Genomic DNA, 21,119 nt, shown 5'->3' with positions numbered 1-21,119 from the left:
CGGGGGAGCTGTCGGCAAGGCAGATTTGAGGAAACGGCGAGGGGAAGACGTCTCGAATTCCAGCTTGTACCCCTGAGATACTACTTGTAGAATCCAGGTATCCACCCGTGAGCGAGCCCACTGGTCGCTGAAGTTCTGGAGACGGGCCCCCACCGTACCTGGCTCCGCTTGTGGAGCCCCAGCGTCATGCGGTGGACTTAGAGGAAGCGGGGGAGGACTTTTGTTCCTGGGAACTGGCTGTATGTTGCAGCTTTTTCCCTCTACCTCTGCATCTGGGCAGAAAGGACGCGCCTCTAACCCGCTTGCCTTGCTGGGGCCGAAAGGACTGTACCTGATAATACGGTGCTTTGATTGTGAGGGAACATGGGGTAAAAATGCTGACTTCCCAGCTGTCGCTGTGGAAACGAGGTCCGAGAGACCATCCCCGAACAACTCCTCACCCTTGTAAGGCAAAACTTCCATGTGCCTTTTAGAATCTGCATCTCCTGTCCACTGCCGAGTCCACAATCCTCTCCTGGCAGAAATGGACATTGCGTTTATTTTAGATGCCAGCCGGCAAATATCCCTCTGTGCATCTCTCATGTATAAGACAGCGTCTTTAATATGCTCTACGGTTAGCAATATAGTGTCCCTATCTAGGGTATCAATGTTTTCCGACAGGGAATCTGACCACGTAGCTGCAGCACTGCACATCCATGCTGAAGCAATAGCCGGTCTCAGTATAATTCCTGAGTGTGTATATACAGACTTCAGGATAGCCTCCTGCTTTCTATCCGCAGGTTCCTTTAGGGCGGCCGTGTCCGGAGACGGTAGTGCCACCTTTTTAGACAGACGTGTGAGCGCTTTATCCACCCTAGGGGATGTCTCCCAACGTGACATGTCCTCTGGCGGGAAAGGGTACGCCATTAGTAACTTTTTTGAAATTACCAGTTTTTTATCGGGGGAAGCCCACGCTTCTTCACACACTTCATTTAATTCATCAGATGGGGGAAACACCACTGGTAGCTTTTTCTCCCCAAACATATTACCCTTTTTTGCGGTACCTGGGGTAATATCAGAAATGTGCAACACATTTTTCATTGCCGTAATCATATAACGAATGGCTCTATTGGAATGTACACTAGTCTCATCGTCGTCGACACTGGAGTCAGTATCCGTGTCGACATCTGTGTCTGCCATCTGAGGTAGTGGGCGTTTGAGAGCCCCTGATGGCTTTTGAGACGCCTGGGCAGGCACGGGCTGAGCAGCCGGCTGTCCCACATCTGCTATGTCGTCAAACCTTTTATGTAAGGAGTTGACACTGTCGCGTAATTCCTTCCACATGTCCATCCATTCAGGTGTCGACCCCGCAGGGGGTGACATCACATTTATCGGCACCTGCTCCGCCTCCACATAAGCCTCCTCATCAAACATGTCGACACAGCCGTACCGACATACCGCACACACACAGGGAATGCTCTGACTGAGGACAGGACCCCACAAAGTCCTTTGGCGAGACAGAGAGAGAGTATGCCAGCACACACCAGAGCGCTATATAATGCAGGGATTCACACTACACACAGTGATTTTTCCCCTATAGCTGCTAATATTACACAGATTGCGCCTAAATTTAGTGCCCCCCCTCTCTTTTTTACCCTATGGAGTCTGGAAACTGCAGGGGAGAGCCTGGGGAGCGTCCTTCCAGCGGAGCTGTGAGGGAAAATGGCGCCAGTGTGCTGAGGGAGATAGCTCCGCCCCTTTTTCGGCGGACTTCTCCCGCTTTTTTTATGGAAAGTTATGGCAGGGGATTTTACACATATATAGTCTTAATGACTATATTATGTGGTAATTTGCCAAGTAAGGTACTCTTATTGCAGCCCAGTGCGCCCCCCCCCCAGCACCCTGCACCCATCAGTGACCGGAGTGTGTGGTGTGCATGGGGAGCAATGGCGCACAGCTGCAGTGCTGTGCGCTACCTTAATGAAGACCGAAGTCTTCTGCCGCCGATTTCCAGGAACGTCTTCTTGCTTCTGGCTCTGCAAGGGGGACGGCGGCGCGGCTCCGGGACCGGACGACCGAGGCTGGGCCTGTGTTCGATCCCTCTGGAGCTAATGGTGTCCAGTAGCCTAGAAGCCCAAGCTAGCTGCAAGCAGGTAGGTTCGCTTCTCTCCCCTCGGTCCCTCGTAGCAGTGAGTCTGTTGCCAGCAGATCTCACTGAAAATAAAAAACCTAATTTATACTTTCTTTTCTAGAAGCTCAGGAGAGCCCCTAGTGTGCATCCAGCTCGGCCGGGCACAAAATTCTAACTGAGGTCTGGAGGAGGGGCATAGAGGGAGGAGCCAGTGCACACCAGGTAGTCCTAAATCTTTCTTAGTTGTGCCCAGTCTCCTGCGGAGCCGCTATTCCCCATGGTCCTTACGGAGTTCCCAGCATCCACTAGGACGTCAGAGAAATGTTGCCTTTAAAATTAAGATGTGCTCTCCTTAGTGGTGCAGCCCCTCCCGAAAAACCCTAGAGCAGTGGTTTCCAAACTGTGTGCCTAGGCACCCTGGGGTGCCTCAGGACAATTGCAGGGGTGCCTTGGATTGGTGGTCCAGGACAAATGTAAATTATTTATGATCAGTGTAACAGGCAAAACCAGTGCAGGTGGCTGCCAATCATAATATGTGGACAAACAGAAGTAATTCCTGTCCCACACCACACAACTGAACCTAAGGATGACCTATAAAAACAATTTACTTCATTTAATATTTATTCTAAATCTCTCAATAAAAAATGTTTGGCCTAGGGGTGCCGTGAAAAAAATTCTGATACTCTAGAACGCCGTGATTCAAAAAAGTTTGGGAACCACTGCCCTAGAGTAAAACAGCTAGACTGAAAAAACAAGCTCAGATCCATACGCCCCAATACAAACTATAAAGTACACAGCTAGACACTTACTTAACATACATTTATGTTTTAGGTCACAAAACAAACCAAACCTCCAGACTACACATATTTGACATATCATACATTATAGAAGTCATATTTATTCAAAGGCTTAATTAATTTATATTGTCTTTTTTATAAGAAATGTCCTTACATTTATCTCTTATACCAACAAACAGAAACAAAAACTTCAACATCCGGGAAAGCAGATGCTATGTGGAAAGGCAAAAGAATTGGTGACCTTCTGAGGTGCAAATTTAACAAGCAGCAAAGTTGACAAACCCTGAAATAAATGGATGACTTAAATAACTGCCTCGAGATAAACTGAAAAAGTAATTCCATACCTAACTGCTGTAACACAGTTGCTTTTACTTGAGTAGGAAGGTTCTCAGTCTGCAGAAGTTGTTCATATGCTTCTTTTGCAGAATGGTACTTTCTCTGTTAATAAAAAAGTTGTACAAATTATCTTTTAAGAAACACAACTACACTAATACTAACTATTACAGTATGCACACATCTTAATATACAAAATCCGTGTCCCATACCCAACCTGTAGGTATAAGCTACAAAATAAATAACTGCAATTACAGAAATCACCACACAGCACTCAAGAACTTCTTGCAAAATAGGTTCTAACAACTTCAAGTTATAACTATTTTGCAAGTAATCCTGGAGTGCTATGTGGTGATTTCAGCTATTCATATGAGAATATATATATATATATATATATATATATATATATATATATACACACACATACACACGCACACACACCTATATGAATTAATATTGTGCTACAACAGTTCCTTAGCATTGTACATAGGGGCAGAAACATTACAATTTTTAAACATGCTTATAACTTCACTTACAGTATGCAAATTACGTAGAGAACATATAGAGGAGAAAGCTCTGCTCGCAAGAGCTTACAAAAGTAATGTGAGCATACACAGAGAGGAAGCAGAGGGTGGGTGCAAAAGGCTGTAGTTAGGGGAAGGAATAGTAGTCACGAAAAAAGAAAGGAGATGCCAGTCGGAGTGTGGGAGGGTACAAAAAATGGGAGCTAATCAGCTACTGAACTAAAACACCCCAAAAAACGTAAAACCTTACCTGTGTTTCGTACAAGTGAGCGATGTGAAACTGAACTGTACAACAGAAAAAAAATAAAAAAATTATAACACTGCAGTGCATTAGTCACATCAGTTTTCCAAAACACACAGAAAGACAAAAGGCCACTTTATGGCTTGTTGATCATTCTTTTTGTGCTTAGATAGAAATGAATCCTCTTTCCTTGACCTCTTGCTAACAGTGCAATTGCCAGTCTGCTGGAAAAGATATGCCCTATGACATGTATCAGCAGGAATGGGTCATGATGAAGTGTCTGTAAGAACCAATATGACAATCACCTGTCCAAGTTGAAGTTTACAATTCAACAAAATCAGCAGACATTTGCTAGTCAGTAATCCAGTAATAATTTAGCAAATTATCCTCTAAAACAAATGTCAGATTGCACAGAAAGATGTTCTAAAACTAGGTCTATTCTATAGATTACAGTATGCTAGACAATGAAACATTGAAAATGTTTGGAGGTTACTTAAGGTCCATGCACATTGGGCGTTTTTGCCCAGTGTGTATGCTGGGCGATGATGTGAACATCGCTGGCAGAAAAATAGCTCAGTGCATACACACTGAGCTATTTTCACTGTGCCCAACGATGTTGACGGGGGATGAACCACTTACCACAGTAGGAGACTTTGGAAAGTGGTTCATTTGGCTGGTGAAACAGCCCGACGGATGGCAGCGGCCAGCGATGATGTGGGAGCGCGCATCAGCGCTCACCACCCGGCCATACACACTGGCCAAGTTCGAGCTCAAAATGCCAAAAGTGAGCTACTTTGAGCTCAAAATCGGCTGGTGTGTATGGGCTTTTAGGTTAATTAACAGATGTTGGTGCGTCAGTGGGTATACAACACATTGGCAGAATGTGTTGTACACCTACGATGCGTGTCGCAGCCGGGAGCCTGACACGGGTGCTACCTGGCTGCGACCCGCAACAGCCCCTTTCCCATCAGCAGTCACCATTGATCTCCCAGCGCCGACATTCCATACAGTGTAAATGGGAGCCGTGTCGCATCGACATGGCTTCCATTTACACTCACCTTACCCGGATCATTCCCGTGTCCTACCCAGGTAGTTACCCGGGTAGGATTCCCGGGTCACTTGATCCGGGTTTTTCCTGAGGGAGCCATTTCCACTAGCAAAAAACACGGGTAAATGCGCGCCCCCGTGCATTTACCCGTGTTTTTGAGCTAGTGGAAAAGGTGTATTACTGTCTCAAATATTTGAATATGCCATGTTGGTTATTTTAAATCAGGCACCACTCGCCAAGTCTGGAAAGGTTTCTGTTGGTTATGTTGGTAATGGTTAAATTCTGCATTTTGGATACTTTTGCTCTGACCTGCATTAACATGACTGCAGCTAAATCATTACTTGTGAATGAGTATATGCTCCAAAGCACAGACTTGCAATATGTAATGAAGGCTGTATGGGGTTGGGTTTGTGTGACCAGGGGTTGGGTTTGCGTGACCAGTGGTTGGGAGACCGCCAGTCACCATACCGATGTTGGGATCCCGGCTTTTAGATGGCTGGCAGAGGGGATGCTGGCGAGTGCAACAAAGCACCTTGTGGGCTCGCTGCGCTCACCACAGGTTCTATTCCCACTCTATGGGTGTTGTGGTAACAGTCCCTGTTGGTCGGCATGCCGACCGTCGGACTACTCACCGTCCGGGATCCCGGCGTTGGTAGAGTGACTGTCCCCCGACTGCTGGTCACACAACCGCATCCTGCTATATGGATATATCAAGATGAGTACGAGGCATACTGCCAAATTGTCATGACTTCCAAAGAAACTGACCCGTTTGAATATTAGCATGATTGGCTGGTTTAAACCAAATGTTTGTTTTTTTTAAACATTTTCAGTCACTACTGGTACGGAGCTGTGCTTTCTTTAAAAAAAACTAGTGTTCTTATTTAAAATGTGTAATGCCAGTGACATACCCAGTGCTCATGCTTAACTCCACTATGTGTGTGTTTTTCTATGAAAAGTGCTTTTGCATTCTTCATTTTGTATTATTCTTCAGATTTATTTAAAATAAGAATTTACTTACCGATAATTCTATTTCTCGTAGTCCGTAGTGGATGCTGGGACTCCGTCAGGACCATGGGGAATAGCGGCTCCGCAGGAGACTGGGCACAAAAGTAAAAGCTTTAGGACTACCTGGTGTGCACTGGCTCCTCCCCCTATGACCCTCCTCCAAGCCTCAGTTAGGATACTGTGCCCGGAAGAGCGTACACAATAAGGAAGGATTTTGAATCCCGGGTAAGACTCATACCAGCCACACCAATCACACCATATAACTTGTGATCTAAACCCAGTTAACAGTATGATAACATGAGGAGCCTCCAGAACAGATGGCTCACTACAACAAAACCCAGATTTTTGGCAACAATAACTATGTACAAGTATTGCAGACAATCCGCACTTGGGATGGGCGCCCAGCATCCACTACGGACTACGAGAAATAGAATTATCGGTAAGTAAATTCTTATTTTCTCTGACGTCCTTGTGGATGCTGGGACTCCGTCAGGACCATGGGGATTATACCAAAGCTCCCAAACGGGCGGGAGAGTGCGGATGACTCTGCAGCACCGAATGAGAGAACTCCAGGTCCTCCTTAGCCAGGGTATCAAATTTGTAGAATTTTACAAACGTGTTTTCCCCTGACCACGTAGCTGCTCGGCAAAGTTGTAAAGCCGAGACCCCTCGGGCAGCCGCCCAAGATGAGCCCACCTTCCTTGTGGAATGGGCATTGACAGATTTTGGCTGTGGCAGGCCTGCCACAGAATGTGCAAGCTGAATTGTACTACAAATCCAACGAGCAATAGTCTGCTTAGAAGCAGGAGCACCCAGCTTGTTGGGTGCATACAATATAAACAGCGAGTCAGATTTCCTGACTCCAGCCGTCCTGGAAACATATATTTTCAGGGCCCTGACTACATCCAGTAACTTGGAATCCTCCAAGTCCCCAGTAGCCGCAGGCACCACAATAGGTTGGTTTAGGTGAAACGCTGAAACCACCTTAGGGAGAAATTGAGGGCGAGTCCTCAATTCCGCCCTATCCGAATGAAATATCAGGTAAGGGCTTTTATAGGATAAAGCATCCAATTCTGATACGCGCCTGGCTGAAGCCAGGGCCAACAGCATTACCACTTTCCATGTGAGATATTTTAAATCCACTGTGGCAAGTGGTTCGAACCAATGTGATTTTAGGAATCCCAAAACCACATTGAGATCCCAGGGTGCCACTGGAGGCACAAAGGGAGGCTGTATATGCAGTACCCCCTTTACAAAAGTCTGGACTTCAGGAACTGAAGCCAATTCTTTCTGGAAGAAAATCGACAAGGCCGAAATTTGAACCTTAATGGATCCTAATTTTAGGCCCATGGACAGTCCAGTTTGCAGGAAATGCAGGAAACTACCTAGTTGAAATTCCTCTGTCGGGGCCTTACTGGCCTCGCACCACGCAACATATTTCCTCCAAATACGGTGATAATGTTGTGCAGTTACATCCTTCCTGGCTTTGATCAAGGTAGGGATGACTTCATCTGGAATGCCTTTTTCCTTCAGGATCCGGCGTTCAACCGCCATGCCGTCAAACGCAGCCGCGGTAAGTCTTGGAACAGACAGGGTCCTTGCTGAAGCAGGTCCCTTCTTAGAGGTAGAGGCCACGGATCCTCCGCGAGCATCTCTTGAAGTTCCGGGTACCAAGTCCTTCTTGGCCAATCCGGAGTCACGAGTTTAGTTCTTACTCCTCTCCGTCTTATAATCCTCAGTACCTTTGGTATGAGAGGCAGAGGAGGGAACACATACACTGACTGGTACACCCACGGTGTTACCAGAGCGTCCACCGCTATTGCCTGAGGGTCCCTTGACCTGGCGCAATACCTGTCTAGTTTTTTGTTGAGGCGGGACGCCATCATGTCCACCTTTGGTTTTTCCCAACGGTTTACAATCACTTGGAAGACTTCTGGATGAAGTCCCCACTCTCCCGGGTGGAGATCGTGTCTGCTGAGAAAATCTGCTTCCCAGTTGTCCACTCCGGGAATGAACACTGCTGACCGTGCTATCACATGATTTTCCGCCCAGCGAAGAATCCTTGCAGCTTCTGCCATCGCTCTCCTGCTTCTTGTGCCGCCCTGTCTGTTTACGTGGGCGACTGCCGTGATGTTGTCCGACTGGATCAACACCGGCTGACCCTGAAGCAGAGGCCTTGCTTGACTTAGGGCATTGTAAATGGCCCTTAGTTCCAGGATATTTATGTGAAATGACGTTTCCATGCTTGACCACAAGCCCTGGAAATTTCTTCCCTGTGTGACTGCTCCCCAGCCTCTCAGGCTGGCATCCGTGGTCACCAGGACCCAGTCCTGAATGCCGAATCTGCGGCCCTCTAGAAGATGAGCACTCTGCAACCACCACAGGAGAGACACCCTTGTCCTCGGAGACAGGGTTATCCGCTGATGCATCTGAAGATGCGATCCGGACCATTTGTCCAGCAGATCCCACTGAAAAGTTCTTGCGTGGAATCTGCCGAATGGAATCGCTTCGTAAGAAGCCACCATTTTTCCCAGGACCCTTGTGCATTGATGCACTGACACTTGGCCTGGTTTTAGGAGGTTCCTGACTAGCTCGGATAACTCCCTGGCTTTCTCCTCCGGGAGAAACACCTTTTTCTGGACTGTGTCTAGAATCATCCCTAGGAACAGCAGATGTGTCGTTGGAATCAGCTGCGATTTTGGAATATTTAGAATCCACCCGTGCTGTCGTAGCACTACTTGAGATAGTGCTACTCCGACCTCTAACTGTTCCCTGGACCTTGCCCTTATCAGGAGATCGTCCAAGTAAGGGATAATTAAGACGCCTTTTCTTCGAAGAAGAATCATCATTTCGGCCATTACCTTGGTAAAGACCCGGGGTGCCGTGGACAATCCAAACGGCAGCGTCTGAAACTGATAATGACAGTCCTGTACCACAAACCTGAGGTACCCTTGGTGAGAAGGGTAAATTGGGACATGGAGGTAAGCATCCTTGATGTCCAGAGACACCATATAGTCCCCTTCTTCCAGGTTCGCTATCACTGCTCTGAGTGACTCCATCTTGAATTTGAACCTTTGTATGTAAGTGTTCAAGGATTTCAGATTTAAAATAGGTCTCACCGAGCCGTCCGGCTTCGGTACCACAAACAGCGTGGAATAATACCCCTTTCCCTGTTGTAGGAGGGGTACCTTGATTATCACCTGCTGGGAATACAGCTTGTGAATGGCTTCCAATACCGCCTCCCTGTCGGAGGGAGACGTTGGTAAAGCAGACTTCAGGAACCGGCGAGGGGGAGACGTCTCGAATTCCAATTTGTACCCCTGAGATACTACCTGCAGGATCCAGGGGTCCACTTGCGAGTGAGCCCACTGCGCGCTGAAATTCTTGAGACGGACCCCCACCGTACCTGAGTCCGCTTGTAAGGCCCCAGCGTCATGCTGAGGACTTGGCAGAAGCGGGGGAGGGCTTCTGTTTCTGGGAAGAGGCTGCCTGCTGCAGTCTTTTTCCCCTTCCTCTGCCCCGGGGCAGAAATGAGTGGCCTTTTGCCCGCTTGCCCTTATGGGGACGAAAGGACTGAGCCTGAAAAGACGGTGTCTTTTTCTGCTGAGAGGTGACCTGGGGTAAAAAGGTGGATTTCCCAGCCATTGCCGTGGCCACCAGGTCCGATAGACCGACCCCAAATAACTCCTCCCCTTTATACGGCAATACTTCCATATGCCGTTTGGAATCCGCATCACCTGACCACTGTCGCGTCCATAACCCTCTTCTGGCAGAAATGGACAGCGCACTTACTCTTGATGCCAGAGTGCAAATATCCCTCTGTGCATCTCGCATATATAGAAATGCATCCTTTAAATGCTCTATAGTCAATAATATACTGTCCCTGTCCAGGGTATCAATATTTTCAGTCAGGGAATCCGACCAAGCCACCCCAGCACTGCACATCCAGGTTGAGGCGATTGCTGGTCGCAGTATAACACCAGTATGTGTGTATATACTTTTTAGGATATTTTCCAGCTTCAGCTGGATCCTTGAGGGCGGCCGTATCAGGAGACGGTAACGCCACTTGTTTTGATAAGCGTGTGAGCGCCTTATCTACCCTAGGGGGTGTTTCCCAACGCGCCCTAACCTCTGGCGGGAAAGGGTATAATGCCAATAATTTTTTAGAAATTAGCAGTTTTTTATCGGGGGAAACCCACGCTTCATCACACACCTCATTTAATTCATCTGATTCAGGAAAAAATAAGAATTTACTTACCGATAATTCTATTTCTCGGAGTCCGTAGTGGATGCTGGGGTTCCTGAAAGGACCATGGGGAATAGCGGCTCCGCAGGAGACGGGGCACAAAAAGTAAAGCTTTAGGATCAGGTGGTGTGCACTGGCTCCTCCCCCTATGACCCTCCTCCAAGCCTCAGTTAGGTACTGTGCCCGGACGAGCGTACACAATAAGGAAGGATTTATGAATCCCGGGTAAGACTCATACCAGCCACACCAATCACACTGTACAACCTGTGATCTGAACCCAGTTAACAGTATGATAACAGCGGAGCCTCTGAAAAGATGGCTCACAACAATAATAACCCGATTTTTGTAACTATGTACAAGTAATGCAGATAATCCGCACTTGGGATGGGCGCCCAGCATCCACTACGGACTCCGAGAAATAGAATTATCGGTAAGTAAATTCTTATTTTCTCTATCGTCCTAGTGGATGCTGGGGTTCCTGAAAGGACCATGGGGATTATACCAAAGCTCCCAAACGGGCGGGAGAGTGCGGATGACTCTGCAGCACCGAATGAGAGAACTCCAGGTCCTCCTTAGCCAGGGTATCAAATTTGTAGGATTTTACAAACGTGTTTGCCCCTGACTAAATAGCCGCTCGGCAAAGTTGTAAAGCCGAGACCCCTCGGGCAGCCGCCCAAGATGAGCCCACCTTCCTTGTGGAATGGGCATTTACATATTTTGGCTGTGGCAGGCCTGCCACAGAATGTACAAGCTGAATTGTATTACACATCCAACTAGCAAAAGTCTGCTTAAAAGCAAGAGCACCCAGTTTGTTGGGTGCATACAGGATAACAGCAAGTCAGTTTTCCTGACTCCAGCCGTCCTGGAACCTATATTTTCAGGGCCCTGACCACATCTAGCAACTTGGAGTCCTCCAAGTCCCTAGTAGGCGCAAGACACCACAATAAGCTGGTTCAGGTGAAACACTGACACCACCTTAGGGAGAGAACTGGGGACGAGTCCGCAGCTCTGCCCTGTCCGAATGGACAAACAGATATGGGCTTTTTTGAGAAAAAAACCACCAATTTGACACTCGCCTGGTCCAGGCCAGGTCTAAGAGCATGTTCACTTTTCATGTGAGATGCTTCAAATCCACAGATTTGACTGGTTTTAAACCAATGTGTTTTGAGGAATCCCAGAACTACGTTGAGATCCCACAGTGCCACTGGAGGCACAAAAGGGGGTTGTATATGCAATACTCCCTTGACAAACTTCTGGACTTCAGGAACTGAAGCCAATTCTTTCTGGAAGAAAAATCGACAGGGCCGAAATTTGAACCTTAATGGACCCCAATTTGAGGCCCATAGACACTCCTGTTTGCAAGAAATGCAGGAATCGACCGAGTTGAAATTTCTTCGTGGGGCCTTCCTGGCCTCACAACACGCAACATATTTTCGCCACATGTGGTGATAATGTTGTGCGGTCACCTCCTTTCTGGCTTTGACCAGGGTAGGAATGACCTCTTCCTGAATGCCTTTTCCCTTAGGATCCGGCGTTCCACCGCCATGCCGTCAAACGCAGCTGCGGTAAGTCTTGGAACAGACATGGTACTTGCTGAAACAAGTCCCTTCTTAGCGGCAGAGGCCATAAGTCCTCTGTGAGCATCTCTTGAAGTTCCGGGTACCAAGTCCTTCTTGGCCAATCCGGAGCCATGAGTATAGTTCTTACTCCTCTACGTCTTATAATTCTCAGTACCTTAGGTATGAAAAGCAGAGGATGGAACACATACACCGACTGGTACACCCACGGTGTTACCAGAACGTCCACAGCTATTGCCTGAGGGTCTCTTAACCTGGCGCAATACCTGTCCCGTTTTTTGTTCAGACGGGACGCCATCATGTCCACCTTTGGTAATTCCCAACGGTTTACAATTATGTGGAAAACTTCCCCATGAAGTTCCCACTCTGCCGGGTGGAGGTCGTGCCTACTGAGGAAGTCTGCTTCCCAGTTTCCATTCCCGGAATGAAACACTGCTGACAGTGCTATCACATGATTTTCCGCCCAGCGAAAAGTCCTTGCAGTTTTTGCCACTGCCCTCCTGCTTCTTGTGCCGCCCTGTCTATTTACGTGGGCGACTGCCGTGATGTTTTATCCCACTGGATCAATACCGGCTGACCTTGAAGCAGAGGTCTTGCTAAGCTTAGAGCATTATAAATTTACCCTTGGCTATATTTATGTGGAGAAAAATCTCCAGACTTGATCACACTCCCTGGAAATTTTTTCCTTGTGTGACTGCTCCCCAGCCTCTCGGGCTGGCCTCCGTGGTCACCAACATCCAAAACTGAATGCCGAATCTGCGGCCCTCTAGAAGATGAGCACTCTGTAACCACCACAGGAGAGACACCCTTGTCCTTGGATATAGGGTTATCCGCTGATGCATCTGAAGATGCGATCCGGACCATTTGTCCAGCAGATCCCACTGAAAAGTTCTTGCATGAAATCTGCCGACTGGAATTGCTTCGAAGGAAGTCACCATTTTTTTACCATGGCCCTTGTGCAATGATGCACTGATTTTAGGAGGTTCCTGACTAGCTCGGATAACTCCCTGGCTTTCTCTTCCGGGAGAAACACCTTTTTCTGGACTGTGTCCAGAATCATCCCTAAGCACAGGAGACTTGTTGTCGGGATCAGCTGCGATTTTGGAATATTTAGAATCCACCCCTGCTGTTGTAACAGTATCCGAGATAGTGCTACTCCGACCTCCAACTGTTCCCTGGACTTTGCCCTTATCAGGAGATCGTCCAAGTAAGGGATAATTAAGACGCCTTTTCTTCGAAGAAGAACCATCATTTCGGCCATTACCTTGGTAAAGACCCGGGGTGCCGTGGACAATCCAAACGGCAGCGTCTGAAACTGATAGTGACAGTTCTGTACCACGAACCTGAGGTACCCTTAGTGATAAGGGCAAATTTGGGACATGGAGGTAAGCATCCCTGATGTCTCGGGACACCAGATAGTCCCCTTCTTCCCGGTTCGTTATCACTGCTCTGAGTGACTCCATCTTGATTTGAACCTTTGTAAGTGTTCAAAAAATTTTTTTTTTTTTAGATTTAGAATAGGTCTCACCTAGCCTTCTGGCTTCAGTACCACAATATAGTGTGGAATAATACCCCCTTTTCTTGTTGTAGGAGGGGTAATTTAATTATCACCTGCTGGGAATACAGCTCGTGAATTTTTTCCCATACTGCCTCCTTGTCGGAGGGAGACCTTGGTAAAGCAGACTTCAGGAGCCTGCGCAGGGGAAACGTCTCGACATTCCAAACTGTACCCCTGGGATACTACTTGTAGGATCCAGGGGTCCTGTACGGTCTCAGCGTCATGCTGAGAGCTGGTCAGAAGCGGTGGAACGCTTCTGTTCCTGGGAATGGGCTGCCTGCTGCAGTCTTCTTCCCTTTCCTCTATCCCTGGGCAGATATGACTCTTATAGGGACGAAAGGACTGAAGCTGAAAAGACGGTGTCTTTTTCTGCAGAGATGTGACTTAGGGTAAAAACGGTGGATTTTCCAGCAGTTGCCGTGGCCACCAGGTCCGATGGACCGACCCCAAATAACTCCTCTTCCTTTATACGGCAATACACCTTTGTGCCGTTTGGAATCTGCATCACCTGACCACTGTCGTGTCCATAAACATCTTCTGGCAGATATGGACATCGCACTTACTCTTGATGCCAGAGTGCAAATATCCCTCTGTGCATCTCGCATATATAGAAATACATCCTTTAAATGCTCTATAGTCAATAAAATACTGTCCCTGTCAAGGGTATCAATATTTTTAGTCAGGGAATCCGACCAAGCCACCCCAGCTCTGCACATCCAGGCTGAGGCGATCGCTGGTCGCAGTATAACACCAGTATGTGTGTATATACTTTTTATGATATTTTTCCAGCCTCCTGTCAGCTGGCTCCTTGAGGACGGCCCTATCTATAGACGGTACCGCCACTTGTTCTGATCAAGCGTGTGAGCGCCTTATCCACCCTAAGGGGTGTTTCCCAACGCGCCCTAACTTCTGGCGGGAAAGGGTATACCGCCCATATTTTCTATCGGGGGGAACCCACGCATCATCACACACTTCATTTAATTTATCTGATTCAGGAAAAACTACGGTAGTTTTTTCACATCCCACATAATACCCTCTTTTGTGGTACTTGTAGTATCAGAAATATGTAACACCTCCTTCATTGCCCTTAACGTGTGGCCCTAATAAGGAATACGTTTGTTTATTCACCGTTGACACTGGATTCAGTGTCCCTGTCTGTGTCGACCGACTAAAGTAAACGGGCGTTGTAAAACCCCTGACGGTGTTTTTGAGACGTCTGGACCGGTACTAATTGTTTGTCGGCCGTCTCATGTCGTCAACCGACCTTGCCGCGTGTTGACATTATCACGTAATTCCCTAAATAAGCCATCCATTCCGGTGTCGACTCCCTAGAGAGTGACATCACCATTACAGGCAATTTGCTCCGCCTCCTCACCAACATCGTCCTCATACATGTCGACACACACGTACCGACACACAGCACACACACAGGGAATGCTCTGATAGAGGACAGGACCTACTAGCCCTTTGGAGAGACAGAGGGAGAGTTTGCCAGCACACACCAAAAACGCTATAATTATATAGGGACAACCTTATATAAGTGTTTTCCCTTATAGCATCTTTTTTATATATTTCTAACGCCAAATTAGTGCCCCCCCTCTCTGTTTTAACCCTGTTTCTGTAGTGCAGTGCAGGGGAGAGCCTGGGAGCCTTCCCTCCAGCCTTTCTGTGAGGGAAAATGGCGCTGTGTGCTGAGGAGATAGGCCCCGCCCCTTTTTCGGCGGCCTCGTCTCCCGCTCTTAACGGATTCTGGCAGGGGTTAATTATCTCCATATAGCCCCCGGAGGCTATATGTGAGGTATTTTTAGCCAAAAAAGGTTTTCATTTGCCTCCCAGGGCGCCCCCCTCCCAGCGCCCTGCACCCTCAGTGACTGCCGTGTGAAGTGTGCTGAGAGGAAAATGGCGCACAGCTGCAGTGCTGTGCGCTACCTTAAGACGACTGAGGAGTCTTCTGCCGCCGATTCTGGACCTCTTCTCGTTTCAGCATCTGCAAGGGGGCCGGCGGCGAGGCTCCGGTGACCATCCAGGCTGTACCTGTGATCGTCCCTCTGGAGCTAATGTCCAGTAGCCAAGAAGCCAATCCATCCTGCACGCAGGTGAGTTCACTTCTTCTCCCCTAAGTCCCTCGTTGCAGTGATCCTGTTGCCAGCAGGACTCACTGTAAAATAAAAAACCTAAGCTAAACTTTTCTAAGCAGCTCTTTAGGAGAGCCACCTAGATTGCACCCTTCTCGGCCGGGCACAAAAATCTAACTGAGGCTTGGAGGAGGGTCATAGGGGGAGGAGCCAGTGCACACCACCTGATCCTAAAGCTTTACTTTTTGTGCCCTGTCTCCTGCGGAGCCGCTATTCCCCATGGTCCTTTCAGGAACCCCAGCATCCACTAGGACGATAGAGAAACTACGGGTAGTTTTTTCACACCCCACATAATACCCTTTTTTGTGGTACTTGTAGTATCAGAAATGTTCAAAACCTCCTTCATTGCCGTGATCATGTAACGTGTGGCCCTACTGGAAATCACGTTTGTTTCCTCACCGTCGACACTGGAGTCAGTGTCCGTGTCTGGGTCTGTGTCGACCATCTGAGGTAACGGGCGCTTTAGAGCCCCTGACGGTGTTTGAGACGCATGGACAGGTACTAACTGATTTGCCGGCTGTCTCATGTCGTCAACAGTCTTTTGTAAAGTGCTGACGCTATCACGTAATTCCTTCCATAAGACCATCCAGTCAGGTGTCGACTCCCTAGGGGGTGACATCACTATTACAGGCAATTGCTCCGCCTCCATACCATTTTCCTCCTCATACATGTCGACACAAACGTACCGACACACAGCACACACACAGGGAATGCTCTGATAGAGGACAGGACCCCACTAGCCCTTTGGGGAGACAGAGGGAGAGTTTGCCAGCACACACCAGAGCGCTATATATATACAGGGATAACCTTATATAAGTGTTTTTCCCTATATAGCTGCTGTATAGATTAATCTGCCAATTTAGTGCCCCCCCCTCTCTTGTTTTACCCTGTTTCTGTAGTGCAGGACTGCAGGGGAGAGTCAGGGAGACGTCCTTCCAGCGGAGCTGTGAGGGAAAATGGCGCTTGTGTGCTGAGGAGATAGGCTCCGCCCCCTTCTCGGCGGCCTTTCTCCCGCTTTTTTGAGGAAAACTGGCAGGGGTTAAATGCATCCATATAGCCCAGGAGCTATATGTGATGTATTTTTTGCCATCTAAGGTGTTTTTATTGCGTCTCAGGGCGCCCCTCCCCAGCGCCCTGCACCCTCAGTGACCGGAGTGTGAAGTGTGCTGAGAGCAATGGCGCACAGCTGCGGTGCTGTGCGCTACCTTATTGAAGACAGGACGTCTTCTGCCGCCGATTTCCCGGACCTCTTCTGTCTTCTGGCTCTGTAAGGGGGCCGGCGGCGTGGCTCTGGGACCCATCCATGGCTGGGCCTGTGATCGGTCCCTCTGGAGCTAATGTCCAGTAGCCTAAGAAGCCCAATCCACTCTGCACGCAGGTGAGTTCGCTTCTTCTCCCCTTAGTCCCTCGATGCAGTGAGCCTGTTGCCAGCAGGACTCACTGAAAATAAAAAACCTATACTTAAACTTTTTCACTAAGCAGCTCAGGAGAGCCACCTAGTGTGCACCCTTCTCGTTCGGGCACAAAAATCTAACTGAGGCTTGGAGGAGGGTCATAGGGGGAGGAGCCAGTGCACACCAGGTAGTCCTAAAGCTTTTACTTTTGTGCCCAGTCTCCTGCGGAGCCGCTATTCCCCATGGTCCTGACGGAGTCCCAGCATCCACAAGGACGTCAGAGAAATTATAATAAGTAGGACTAATGCTTAACATTAACTTGTTGTGCATATTTTCACATTTCTACCTCTGAGTGTACTTTGTATGTAATATCTACATATATTCAGATGTAATAGGAATAAGCAGCTGTAAAAAATGGTTTTATTGAAAAATTTTAAATAAATCAAAGCCTAATAAAATTGTTAGAAAGCATTAAAACATGTTGAGCAAGGTTGATAATATACATGATTCAAATTTTTTTTCATTAAAACATTACTGCAAAAAACGTTTTCCCCAACCCTGAATATTAGTGTACAGGTACGCTTAAGAGACATTTGAAGACCATCAAATATGATCAAATAAAAAGGTTTAAATGTAGTGCTCAAATACTGTCTCATGAAAAATTTGTAAATCAGATCTTTGGAGATCCTGAGACATGCACATAATTAGTCAAATTGTATTGGTGTATATGGAAAGGTTGCAAAGGTCATTATAAGGAAAAATACAGTGAAAAAAAAAAAGGCATTTAAGTATCTGCTGCTGCTAAATAAAGATAAAAGTCTTGCATCAATGATGGGGTGTAGTACGGTATGCCGGTGCTCGGGCTCCCGGCGACCAGCATACCGGCGCCGGGAGGCCGACCACCGGCATACAGACAGCGTGGCGAGCGCTAAGGAGCCCCTTGGGGGCTCGCTACACGCGCCACACTATTTTATTCTCCCTCCAGGGGGGTCGTAGACCCCCACGAGGGAGAATAGCTGTCGGTATGCCGGGTGTCGGAATTCCGGCGCCGGTATAATGTGCGCCGGGATCCCGACATTTTGCATACTGAAGACCACCCCAATGATGGACGTTAGAGATGAAACAAATGCTAAACGGCATGTAAATACAGACGGAGGTGTATATGGCGGTACAAAGAAGGGGGTGTAATCCACATCAACCACTTTTCATAAATGTGCTCATACTTTTCTGATAACCAATAGCTTTAGAGTAAGAGCTGCAATCCTGGATCACTCCAGTTACAGCGCTAAATCAGCACAGGTACAGCTACACCGCCAAACCCGCACAATGCTATTGACAAGGAAAGCAATTTTACAAATTGTACTTTTCTGATAGAAAACCGCTTTATGGGGTATATGCAATTAGCAGCGAATCGCGGCAATTTTTCGTCCGTTTTTCAATTCGACAGTCTAATTTCGGCAAGTGGATGCCGAAATTGACCATATGCAATAAAAAACGGATTCGACAGTCCCGCTGACTAAAAACGGCCGTTTTGACGGATTTTGTTCCGATTTTTTAAAAACGGGAAAAAACACGGAAAAAAATGGCGTGGGGTCCCCCCTCCAAAGCATAACCAGCCTCGGGCTCTTCGAGCTGGTCCTGGTTCTAAAAATCCGGGGGGAAAATGGACAGGGGATCCCCCGTATTTTTAAAACCAGCAACCTTCAATCAAGGGGTCCCCCCCCCAGCCACCCAAGGGCCAGGGGTGAAGCCCGAGGCTGTCCCCCCCCATCCAAGGGCTGCGGATGGGGGCTGATAGCCTTAAGAAAATGACAAGAATATTGTTTTTTTCCTGTAGTACTACAAGTCCCAGCAAGCCTCCCCCGCAAGCTGGTACTTGGAGAACCACAAGTAGCAGCATGCGGGAGAAAAACGGGCCCGCTGGTACCTGTAGTACTACTGAAAAAAAAACACCCAAATAAAAACAGGAGACACACACCTTGAGAGTAAAACTTTATTGCACACCTGCCGGCACACACATACTTACCTATGTTGACCCGCCGACTGCCACGTCTCCTGATCAGACGATCCGGGGTACCTGTGAATAAAATTATACTCACCTCAATCCAGTGTCCAGATATAAATCCTCGTACTTGGCAAAACAAATAAACGAACACCCGTACCAGCGGACTGAAAGGGGTCCCATGTTTTCACATGGGACCCCTTTCCCCGAATGCCGGGACCCCACGTGACTCCTGTCACACAGGTCCCTTCAGCCAATCAGGAAGCGCTACTTTGTTGCACTCACCTGTTTGGCTGTATGCGCGCGTGACCTCAGACAGCGCATCGCAAAGCCTCTCCATTACTTTCAATGGTGGGAACTTTGCAGTCAGCAGTGGGGTTACCCGCGGTCAGCTGCTGACCGCGGGTGACCTCACCGCTGACGCAAAGTTCCCACCATTGAGTATAATGGAGACGCTTTGCGATGCGCTGTCTGACAGCTCAGACGTGCAGCCAATTAGCAGAGTGCCAGGACGTTGCGCTCGCTGATTGGCTTAAGAGACCTTTCTGTGACAGCAGTCACGAGGGGGGGTGTCTGCATTCGGGGAAAGGGGTTCCATGTGTAAACATGGGACCCCTTTCAGTCCGCTGGTACGGGTGTTCGTTTATTTGTTTTGCCAAGTACGAGGATTTAGATCTGGACACTGGGTTGAGGTGAGTATAATTTTATTCACAGGTACCCCGGATCGTCGGATCAGGAGACGTGGCAGTCGGCGTGTCAACATAGTTAAGTATGTGTGTGTCGGCAGGTGTGCAATAAAGTTTTACTCTCAAGGTGTGTGTCTCCTGTTTTTATTTGGGTATTTTTTTTCCAGTAGTACTACAGGTACCAGCGGGCCCGTTTTTCTCCCGCATGCTGGTACTTGTGGTTCTCCAAGTACCAGCTTGCGGGGAGGCTTGCTGGGACTTGTAGTACTACAGGAAAAAACAATATTCTTGTCATTTTCTCAAGGCTATCAGCCCCCCATCCGCAGCCCTTGGATGGGGGGGGGGGGGGGGGGGGGGACACAGCCCCGGGCTTCACCCCTGGCCCTTGGGTGGCTGGGAGGGGGACCCCTTGATTGAAGGGGTCCCCACTCCCCCAGGGTACCCCGGCCAGGGGTGACTAGTTGGATATTTAATGCCACGGCCGCAGGGCGCTGTATAAAAGTGACCCCCGGCTGTGGCATTATCTGTCCAGCTAGTGGAGCCCGATGCTGGTGTAAAAAATACGGGGGACCCCTACTCTTTTTTTACCCCGTATTTTTTGCACCAGCACCAGGCGCTGGTGCAAAAAAGATTCACCCACCAAAGTTTGGCGGATTGAAAATGACGAATTTACTGTCTAAAAGCACTGTTGTCGAATTTCAAAACTTCAATTGAATATACTTTTGTCGAATTGCCGCATTTGTACCATTGCAGAAAAGTCGAATTTGACAAATGTCGAATTTCAAAAAGTCGAATTTTGAAAGTCCGTTTTTTTGACGGAAAGTACTGGATTGCATTGTCGAATTTTTTTTTCTTTTGGCGAAAAAGTCCAGTTTTTCGACAATTTCGGGAATTCGACCGCAATTGCATATACGCCTATGTGGTAATTCTAATCACAAGGTTTTATAGTAATTGTAGGCAGATAAATTCCCCATAACTGCAACTGTTGCTCAATGAATCTTGAAGAGCGTGTTAGAGGCCCTACACACTGGGCGATATTACTGAAAGATATGAACGAGAAACCGTTCATATCTTTCAGTGTGGAGGCAACAACGATGAACGATGCGCGGCCCAGCGCTCGTTCATTTTTGCGCTCGTTCACTGTTGGTGCCCCGTCGCTTGTGCATGCAAGCCAATATGGACGATCTCGTCCATATTTGCATGCAATACAATGGAGCCGGGTGACGCTGGGAATGAAGAAACTTCACTCCCAACGTCACCTCCCCCCGTGCCGTATCGGTGGTCAGGCAGCTCGGTGGCGGATCGCCGTGTCCGTAGAGCCCTTTACTGTGAGCAATGCCCCAGTTATGCAGTGACCCTCAGCTTCCACTCTCAAGTTTTCCCAATAGGTCAGAAAGACTATTGGAAAAAGAAGGCAAATAATGGAACAAACAATGATCCTTGTTATCATCGCATAAAAAGTC

General features: G+C 48.0%; 1 protein-coding gene across 4 annotated transcripts in view; it reads right to left on the bottom strand.

Moving 5' to 3' along the window:
• KDM6A (lysine demethylase 6A) overlaps window positions 1–21,119 on the bottom strand; it is a 435,435-nt gene that overhangs the window by 181,488 nt on the left and 232,828 nt on the right. For all 4 annotated transcript variants that reach the window (XR_010241142.1, XM_063955630.1, XM_063955632.1 and 1 more), the window contains exons 8-9: window positions 4,015–4,049; window positions 3,252–3,345 (exon numbers count right to left, since the gene is read on the bottom strand). Coding sequence is in view for 3 of the 4 variants with exons in the window: in XM_063955630.1 (XP_063811700.1) it covers window positions 3,252–3,345; window positions 4,015–4,049 (129 nt within the window). In the remaining variant the exon portion in view is untranslated. The remainder of the gene's footprint in view (window positions 1–3,251; window positions 3,346–4,014; window positions 4,050–21,119) is intronic.

The sequence above is a fragment of the Pseudophryne corroboree genome, chromosome 2 (genome assembly GCF_028390025.1).
Source record: "Pseudophryne corroboree isolate aPseCor3 chromosome 2, aPseCor3.hap2, whole genome shotgun sequence".
NCBI classification, from domain to species: Eukaryota; Metazoa; Chordata; class Amphibia; order Anura; family Myobatrachidae; genus Pseudophryne; species Pseudophryne corroboree.
This window is presented reverse-complemented; position numbering and strand designations above follow the sequence as displayed.